The sequence below is a fragment of the Cariama cristata genome, unplaced genomic scaffold (assembly GCF_000690535.1).
Source record: "Cariama cristata isolate BGI_N322 unplaced genomic scaffold, ASM69053v1 scaffold18473, whole genome shotgun sequence".
Classification (NCBI taxonomy): Eukaryota; Metazoa; Chordata; class Aves; order Cariamiformes; family Cariamidae; genus Cariama; species Cariama cristata.
This window is the reverse complement of record NW_009610333.1, coordinates 8,552-18,502: the sequence shown is the minus strand read 5'-3', so window position 1 is coordinate 18,502 and position 9,951 is coordinate 8,552. Positions and strand designations below refer to the sequence as shown.

The following is a 9,951-nucleotide window of genomic DNA, read 5'->3' as shown; positions in this document are numbered from 1 at the left end:
TCGCTGAAGAAAAGAGTGAAGTCATGGAAAGGTCATGAAGAAGGATGAAGCACGTATGCAGTGCTCTGCCGGAGTGAAATCCAGCGGGTCTGAAGTCTGGATTTGCTCTTTTCTGGGGCAGGGAGGGGATGGGCAGCCATGAATTATACCAGCAGACCCTGCTCCTGCCTTCACGTCGGGATGCGGGGTGGGGGGAGCGATACGTGTTGCAAACAATTCCTAGAAACCCACGGGCTCCTCAGGCCAAACCACAAGCCGTCAACACGTTTCCTCCCGCTCAGCCGGTAAAGATGTGGGTTAACAGCCCCGCTCGCTGCAGGATTTTCTCTTTTCTGGGCATCATTGCTTTTATCTATTTCTGCTGAAGCTGTGGCCGGAGCCTCTGGCCGAGAAGAGGGTCGTGTCCCCCCGGACGCGGGGAGGGATGGTCAGTGTGAGCGACGTGCTGGCAGGACAGGCAGAGGCTGAGGACAGGGGAGCTGCCATCGTCGGGTGACGGACGTGTGCTTGCAGCTACTTGCACGTCTTGAGTCATGCACCAGCTTCATTTTTAGCTGCCAGTGCACGGGATAACCCCTGCTCCTGCGGTCAGGCCAGTGGCCCTTTAATTGCACTATCCATTTATGCTAAAGAAATTCCTCCAGAGGAATAGATTCCCAAGAAGGCTCCTGGAGGCTGTGTGTTTGGTCTGCAGCTGTACGTATGTGGCCATACGTTATATCCACTGTCCTTCAGGCACAGGCAGTAGCGAGTGGAAACTCAAGTCGAAGCTTGCTCCTAGTTGCTGCTTTTTTTTTTTTTCCTCTCAGCAAATCCTTGGGATCGAGTGGGGATGTAAGCATGGGGATGCAGTACAGCCTGCATCCCTTGTTTGGGGGGGGAGTCTACCATCTGGTCCTGTCTGGCCCTTGCTCAGGGCTTCGTAGCCCCCTGGAAGGGCGGCACTGCTGTCATAGCAAACATTGAACCTCGCCGGGAGAGGCCACGGGGTTAAACAGGAGGAGGTCCTGGATGGGGACAAAGATTTTTAGTGCAGGGAAGAGGAGAGCTCCCAGCTCCAGAGAGTTGGCACAGAGCTGCAGCCTGCTCTCTGCCCGCAGCAGCGATGTGCATGATTTATATACATTTTTTTCTAATGACCAAAGCTCTACAATCCACAACCTTAAAAAAAAATAAAAATATGTTTCTGTGCAAGAAGCTTTTGTGGATGACAGCAAAGCTAAGCAGCCTCAGCCCGTAGGCTCTGGGAGATCTTTTGGGAACGGTCTGGATCCCCAAGCAGCGTGCAGCCAGTTTGGTTTGGTTGCTCTGCCTGCAGGCAGACGGTTCCTGGGCTGTCCCATCAGCAGATAGATCTGAGCAGGGAGGGATTTGCTGGCTTCTTGAGATCTCCCCGTGCTTGCAGGAGTTCCCATCTCCAGCAGATCCACGCTGAAAGAAGATTTGTCCCATCGGCTGGTGCTGGTGCTGTGGCTTTAGGAAAGGCTCGTGGCAGTGACCTCCTACATAGGTAAACTGGCTGGGGAAATGCTGTGCTCGTGGGGTGTGCGTGCAGCTACTTGGGGATGGAAGGGAGGGATAGCGAATCCCACGGACCTTGCAGGAGGAAATTTAGGAGGTGAAAGCGGGATGCAGCGGCAACAAATCCAGGCTCCTTTTTCAGTCAATGGGGAAAAAAACCCAGGCACTTCTCTGGCACAATTCCAGCTTTGGCATCTGAAACGAGTCAGTCATCCCACTCCATCGGTGGTCCCTGCACGACTGAATACAGCAGGCAGGGATCGGTGTGGGTGGGTGGCTGGACCAAATCCATGCCTGGCAGTGTACTAACGCTTCAGCAGGTCATTGATTGGGACTGTGTCCGGGTGTTGTTTGATTACTGGTGTACTCAAAGCCTGTAAGTGTGGATGCTCCACCCAGGGGTCTCACACCCACCTGAAATCGAGCCCCAAAGCATTGGGGGCTGTGTTAGTTGTGCGTGGGAAAAGAAAGTGGTGAGCCGGTCTGGAAGGTGCAAACAGCAAAGGTTTAGTGAGATCAGGAAGAAAAGCCATGGAATATTGCCTCGATCTTGGGCAATTTTTGATACGGGAGGGATGGATTTGCCAGAGGAGATAATTCTCAGGCAGAGTCTATGGGTAGAAATAATGAATATTAACATTTTTGCATCTGCCTAGCGCTGCACATGGGTTTCTTTTTTTCACGCATTGAGTGTGTTGGCTGTGTTATCAGTAGCATCACCAAGCTTTAACCCTGGTTAGGCATGAGGAAACTGCAGCTGTATTTCTCGGAGCAAATCAGAAATGTGCCGTGGTGACCCACGCTGTTCCCAGCATAATTTGGGAGTTAGCACAGTCCAGGAGTTGTTCCTGGCAGACAGTTTGCATGTGGCCACCCATTTCAAGGGTGTAGCAGCACAGGAGCGGCCAAGCCAGCCCGGCTGATCTCAGAACCGAGGACTCGGTGCTGTGAAAATCAAACCCCCACACATGATGTCTGGCCCAAGGTTTGGATTCCTGCAATAAAGCCAGCAGCCTCATCGAGTCTTCGGTTTCTTAACTTTGGATTTCCGCTGCCCTGCTTTGCTCCCCCAAACACCACAGGACCTCCAGAGCTCCCCCTCCTTGGTGGGATGCTGTGGACCCCCTCAGTTTCGCTGCAGGGACACGGGATTTGCCAGCAGCTTTGTTTTGCTCTGTCCTCTCCGAGCACAGCATTCATTGCGGCAGCTCCACTGCTTTCATCCCCTGGACCCATCCCAACGCGCAGGCAACGCCGAACCCATGTCAAGAGGCACTTGCTGCTCAGCGCGGCTGAGCTGGCTGCCGGCCCAGCTTGCTTCCAGGCCAGAAATTGCAGGGGAGCTGACACTGCCATGGCTTCCATGGGGGATCCTGCCATCTCCCGCCGGCTTTAATGGCTCATCTCCCAGCATCACGAGACATTCGTTTCCTGATTAATACATGCTTGGACAAAGCCTGCTTCAGCTACGCGCTCTCTCTGTGTGTGTATATGTATACAGAAAGGTAGAATTTGAACCATTTTCTTTTATTTGAAATTTTCCACAAAGTTACTTTGACTCTTTTTCTTAACGGATGGGGTTATTTTAAGGCTTGCTCTTCAATCTCTCCGTAAATCGCATCACATCACCTTTTACCTTCCAGAGCATCTTAACCTGTGCAGGTCTCTGTTGGATGAGTGTTTGTAATACACCCGCTGGGCTGGTGAAGATGTAACCAGGTACGTAAGTGTGTCAAGGGAAATAAAGTATTCTGTGCAATGCACTGTTAAGTAGTCCCATCACTGCCTGGTGTGTTACAGCGGTGCATTAAGAGCACAATATCTAGTTCTCATTAGGCAGATGAGGACTGATATCCCCATTTAACAGATGGGGAGGTGTAAGCCCAACTTACGAAAGGCCCAAGCACCCGGTCATCCCAAGCCATCCTGGTGGTGTAGGAGCTGTGACACCAAAGTTAACCCCATGTAGGAAGGGGTCAGAATAAAACCCCAGGCTTCAAAATGACCTGGAGTCCCTCCAGGGACTATTTGCTCAACTCCCAGAAGAGAGGAATTCAGGAATTAATCACCTGCAGCTCTCAAAACCAGTCTGTGGCCCACTGCTGCACGATCACTGCTGTTATTTTCATGCTGTCCACAACCATTTTTTCTTTTTTCCTATTTTAAATGCAATGCATTTATTAAATACTTCCCCACGGCTGAGTTCCCCGGTCCTCTCTGCTTTGTTTACTGCCTTTCTGGAAGGCTGTGTAAACCTCTGATGCCTGAATACTAGTCTGCAAGCAAATACATCACATTGGTACAGGCTCAGTCCCAGACAGTTAACGCCGAGGCCAGACCGGTGGGAAAATCAACTGTACTCTGTACGAAATTTTCTCATTCAAGCCCCTCCATCAGACTGTGACCAAAAAGCAAAAGAGCTGGGAAAAGCTCAGGTTTCCAATTACTCTCTTCAAAAGCGAGACAAAAATTGGAACGGGATCGTTCTCCTCCTGTGCCACGGTTCTTATTGTGGCTGTAATGATACAGCCTGGCCATCATCCACTCCCTCCTTCTCGCCTTGCAGCTCCCTCCTCGAACAAACGATACTTGGTTGCTGTTAATTGGGAGCAGCCAAAATAACTGAATCCCCCGGAGATGGAGGGTGAGGACAGAATCTCAACGAGATGCCCTGCCGATGAATGTGGCTTTCAGCCGCTCCTACGCCCCCGTGAAGGGAAAAGAATAGGGGCTCTGTGAAAGTGAAACAGCCAGTGCTGACCTTGGGTTTCTGGGTTGGTTGGTTTTTTTTTTTTCCCTTTCTCTCTCTTTTCTAACGTTGATTGCTCGTCGCTTTGTCCGTCACATGATTGCTGGAAATTGCCAACTTGTTCTCATTTGTTAATGTCACAAGTTTGGTTTAAAATAAGCAGTTACCAGGTTCTTGATTTAGTGCTGTTTATCCGAATATCAGATGTGTTCCTTGTGATTTCAGACTATTATTTTGAAAATCTCTGACCCTCCCTCGGCCTGTTAAAACCCGGCGTTTTCCAGCTGGGAAAGCCTGCCTGGAAGAATCTCTCCTGTCTGCTGCTGTCAGGGAGATCTGCAGCATCTAACCTCTCCCTAGCTCTGCTCAGAGGCGATGCTGGCTGTATACACTGCGCTCTCAAGATGACAGACCGTGGCAAAATCCTGGCGCTGGCACACACCGTACAAGCCAGAGCCAGCCTGTGCCTGGTACAGAAGCTGCCTGTCTCTCTTGTATCCTTGTCAGCATGCAAAGCAGGCAGACCACGGACGGTGGAAGGGGCGATATGGCCCTCGCATTGGCATGCATCCGTACACCCAGGCTTGACTGCCTTCTTCCCGTGTGTCTTCTGGTTGCTTTTGCTCTTTACGGGCAGGTTTCAGCGTATGGCTGCCTTTCTGCAGGAGATAAGCTCTCTGACCCTGCTCCTTGCAGCTCGCCTGCCCCATCTGTGCTATATCTGAGCTGGTTTTGAGTTCCTGTTGTCCTGGGGTCCACACTAGCATTAGTCTGTGTTCTCCAAGAGATAAAGAGCTTCAGCATGCCCTTTCTCCTTGTGCCTTGCCACCATGATCCCCATCTCTAACATCAGTACCTAAATACCTTTTTGGAGGGTTTTCCACCATCCTGCTGGGATGAACTGGGACAGTGATTCAGCACTGAGCCCCCTGAGGTGGGCCCAAATCCTTCAACTACGCTTAGTTAAAGGGAAGCTGGGAGATGGTGAGGGTGGGTGCAAGGCCTCTTGCTTGAGTTGTATCAGAGGAAATGCTGGGAGAGGTGTAACACACATTATGCCAGGTTAACGGACAGGGCAGCGGAGCTTAGGACACACAAAGCATTTCAGAGTCTGTGCTCACACCTCTGCACAGGGCAAAGCCTGTGCATAAGGCCTGGAGATCATCAGCTGGAGACAGCAGATGTCTTGGCACTGCAGCAAAGGAGATGCAGTCGGCGTGGGAAGGGAGCTCTTGTCTGTGCGTCTAGACCAGGAAATAGTGTCTTAGTACAGACACATCCATAAAATCTCCCTGTCCTTCCCACCCAACGTGCTCAGCCTCCAGCCAGTTTCTGGCCAGATGATCCAGAGGGGATACAGGGCGATAGCGGGTGAGTACTGCAGTGCTGCATAGCCGGGGATGGTCTCCTTGCTTGGGCTTTCCCTTATCCTGAAGCTGAGGTCTAGAGTAAGTTGGATGAATGAGCCTTTCTTTCTCCATCAGCTACAAGGAGTCAGAATAGACTGGCTGTACGTGAGAACTGGGGAGAGGGAGAGTTGCCTCTTTTTCGCACCATCCCCTCATAGGAGTGCCCCAGAGTCAAAATTTGCCTTACTTCCCTAAATTTTGGCATGTATCCCCACAGGGCTACATAAGCTGCTGAATGAATGTGTCCCATCACAGATCTGGACTCTGCAGACCCTTAGGAGAGAAACAAAGTCTTTGTGAACGTGCACAACATCAAACCCCCCAGCCCTGAATCTTCAGCCTTATGCATCTGTGAAGCTGAAGTACCATTTGCAGGGACCATTTTGCCTCTGTGGCTATGGCAGCTCCATCGAACTCAGCAGCCAGATTCCTCTGTGGCAAGCAAGGAAAAAAAAAAGCAGCCCTGAGAAGTGCTAAGGGAGAAAGCCTGGAAAGCACAGGGAGGGAGAGAATTGGCTGGAGAATGTAACTTAATTATGACAACTCCCATCTGCTAGAATACGGAAGCAACATGAAAATATTTTGTCAGAGGTTTTGGGTTGCGAGAGGAAGTGGGACTTGCAGCCTGGTTCAGCGTCTGCTCTGACTTTGCTCTTTGTGCTGTCTTTGTGCTCTGGGACTGTTTGACAGGTCCCACCTCCCTGCTTTCACTCTCTCTTGGTGTTTAACACTGTCCTATCCTCTGTATCGCCAGCCTAGTACGGGTCTCCCGTCATGGGCCCATGCAAACTATTCCTTTCTCTCACCTCTGGCAGCAGCTGGTATCTGATGCAACAGAAAAAAAAATACACCGTTTCTCACACTCAGGCAAAATACTTATTTGCATTTACTTATTTTTGGCCATCTCCATCCAGTGCAGCTCTGGTTGGGTGCATATAAGCTTAGGACTCAGGCCCCACTCCCGCAAACATGTATGTGTTGGCTGCAAAGGAGTAACCACAGCCCTGCAGAGTCTGGTGGGCTTCATCAGCATCAATTTCAGTTCAAGCATGGACATCCAGGTGATGAGTTCTCCTCTGGTTTGTACGGCATAAACACCAGTGGGGAAGAGAAATATCTAGGGTGGAATGGAAACAGAGGGTATTGGGAATTAATTCAATGCTGTGAGGTAGTCTCCAGACATGAGGATCCTGCTGTGCCCTGAATCTGAATCTTTCCAGCCAGAGCTTAGCAACTCTGGAGGTTGCCAAGGAGCAGAGCAGAGCAGGCAGAGGAGTGCCCAGCACTGGGGTTTGGCTCCTCTGAGCATTCAGGCATATCTCATCTGGCAGCCCCTCAGCACGGCTCCGTGGATGCTCCCAAGGCTTCAATGCTATACCCAAACTGCAGCCAACTCTGATGCAGAGCCCCTTGTTTCTCTATCACTTCCCTGCGCTGCCGCTTCTCACAGGTGGAGGGATGAGGGCTGCAGGTTTGGGACTGTGGACTTCTTCCCTTCTCCCTCTGCAGTACTCACTGCAGCACCCTCAGGCGTGCAACCCATGTGCAAGTTGTGTGACAGGGAAGCCAAGCTTATTTGCAACCTCCATGATTTGGTTGGGACCCTCTTCACTCAGGTACAGAAAGGCAGGTTATCCCTTAGATGAGTAATTTATACCCTAATTTTGTCTCTGAGCAGTTTGTTCTGGGGAAAGGGGTGAAAAATCCCCTCCACAAATCATCAGGTGCTTTCTTGACATCTAACTGCCTCTTGCACCCCCTTGTTGGCAGCTTCTGGCTACTCCTGAACATGCTCCAAGCTAAATGCCCGAGGAAGTGAGGAAGAAGGGCAAGCTTGTGACATTGCTGTGGCCATCTGACGTAGGCTGAAGTGCAGAGACAGGGCTGTGCCATCCTTCTCCACGCTGAGTCAAGAAAAGTCCCTTTCCTGTAAAAGCAGGGCCAGAGTCTCGATAGCACCTTGGCTTATTCTGCGCAGGAATGGCAGCACGCTCTTCTCCCTGATGCATCACCGTTAACATTTCTTCTTTCTCCCCTCCCTGCAGGGCACAAAGACAACTTTCCCCAGAGCTGGGCTCAAAGCCGCCGCACGCAGCGAGATGACAGCCATCCTGGAGCGGATCAGCACACTGTCCCTCAGCGGGCAGCATCTCAGCCGTCTCCCTAGGCTGCTGGAGGATGGCTTCCCCAAGATGCCTTGCACGGTCAAAGAGTGTGAGGTGCCGCAGCTCTTCCGTGAGCCATACATCCACACCGGGTACCGTCCCACCGGCCAGGACTGGCGGTACTACTTCCTTAGCCTCTTCCAGAAGCACAACGAGGTGGTCAATGTATGGACTCATCTCCTGGCAGCGCTGGCTGTGCTGCTGAGATTCAAGACGTTTGTGGAGGCTGAGCAGTTACCCATGGATGCGTGGTCCTTGCCTTTGCTCATCTTTGTCCTCTCCTCAATCACCTACCTGACCTGCAGCCTCTTGGCCCACCTACTGCAGTCCAAATCGGAGCTGTACCACTACACCTTCTACTTCATGGACTACGTCGGAGTCAGCATCTACCAATATGGTAGCGCCCTGGCTCATTTCTACTACAGCTCTGACCAAGCCTGGTACGACAAGTTCTGGATTTTCTTCCTGCCAGCAGCTGCTTTCTGTGGCTGGCTGTCTTGTGCCGGCTGCTGCTACGCGAAATATCGGTACCGACGGCCTTACCCCATCATGAGGAAGATGTGCCAGGTGATCCCAGCCGGGCTGGCGTTCATCTTGGATATCAGTCCTGTCGCACACCGGGTGGTTGTGTGTCACCTGGGGGGCTGTGAGGAAGATGCTGCTTGGTACCACACGTACCAGATACTTTTTTTCCTTATCAGTGCTTATTTCTTCTCCTGCCCGGTCCCTGAGAAGTACTTCCCTGGCTCCTGTGATATTGTTGGCCATGCCCACCAGATCTTCCACACCTTCCTGGCCATCTGCACCCTATCCCAGCTGGAGGCCATTCTTTTGGATTACAAGAACAGGCAGGAGATTTTCCTGAAGAGACATGGACCTGTCTCCATTTATCTCTCCTGCATCTCTTTTTTTGGCCTGGTGGCTTGTAGTGCCATCACAGCTTACATCCTGCGATGCAGGATCAAGGCGAGCCTGGCTAAAAAGGACTCCTGAGAGTCACGAATGTGATGGGCATGACATCACCAGAATGGTGAAAATCAAGAAAAGGGGCATAACCTATTAGAGACATAACTGTCTTATTTGCCTAACACACTGTGACTAACTGGGATCCTGGACTTGGGTGGAGGGCTGGAGATTTCATGCTGGATGCATTTTCACAGCAGGGACTGCTTTTTGCCATCCAGGGGGACATGGAGTGTTTTAAGCCAGAACAAGTTGCTTAACCAAGGATGCTGGAATAGGCAGAGGTTTCTTGTTCATTCTGGTAAACCTGTGAGTGATATCTTGCTGAATGTCAGGGAGGGCAGCCTGAAGGCTATGAGACTGTAGTAGGGTCTGTCAGGGCTCACAACACAGTGGAGAACACACCATGAGGACCATAGCTGGATGTGATGACCTTTCTGGGTTTTGCCATTTCTGCTGTGGGAGACCTGTTATATCAAAGGTAGTAGCAAGGTTTCAGGAGGAGTCGACATTTCTAGGGTTCAGCTGCAAGGGCTTGTGTGGCACAGTGGCTGGTATAATCCTTTTCCTGCTCCTGCTGGGCTAAGTGAGGTTCTCTCTACGGTCCCCTTGTCAAGTATCTCAACGCCAAGTTGCTGAGGTTGCTTTGGCAAAGCATCTTTGGAGACTTAGGCCTGACCTGGGGTCTTCTCAGACAAACTAGGTCTGAACTTGAGCCCTGTGTCTGCTGGCGACTGGTGTGGGTCTAGCACAGTTGGAGATGTTAGGTGGTCAGCTCTGTTTTTTCTTTCTGTATGACTGCACTCTGTGCAGTGGAGCTGCTTATCAAAACCAAGGAGTCAGGCTGTCCCAAGGATTACTAACAGGAGATGGGGTCTTTCTCAGCAGTTTGAATTTGACCTAAGATAGTGGCAGTGCTGATGGCTGTTTGGTAGCCTACAAGACAGGTCTTCAAAGGCTCCTCACTTCCATTTTAAATGTTTAGTTGCCTTTGAGGAGCTGGGCCTGGGTCAGGTTGGAGATGGTTCTGAGCCTTCCTCAGTAACAGTGGCAGAAGTTGAGCACCCCTGAGGCCATCAGTGTTCTGGGCTCTGGCCCCAGGGGGGGAGATGCTTTTGATGCTGGGTGCATCATTTTTGCTGCT

At 51.2% G+C, this 9,951-nt stretch overlaps 1 protein-coding gene across 1 annotated transcript; it reads left to right on the top strand.

Moving 5' to 3' along the window:
- The first annotated feature begins 7,778 nt into the window (after positions 1-7,778).
- Positions 7,779-9,201, top strand: PAQR8 (progestin and adipoQ receptor family member VIII). Its single transcript, XM_009697858.1, has one exon. It carries the CDS (start codon positions 7,779-7,781, stop codon positions 8,835-8,837), a length of 1,059 nt encoding a protein of 352 aa, XP_009696160.1. The 3' UTR covers positions 8,838-9,201.
- Positions 9,202-9,951: the final 750 nt, after the last annotated feature.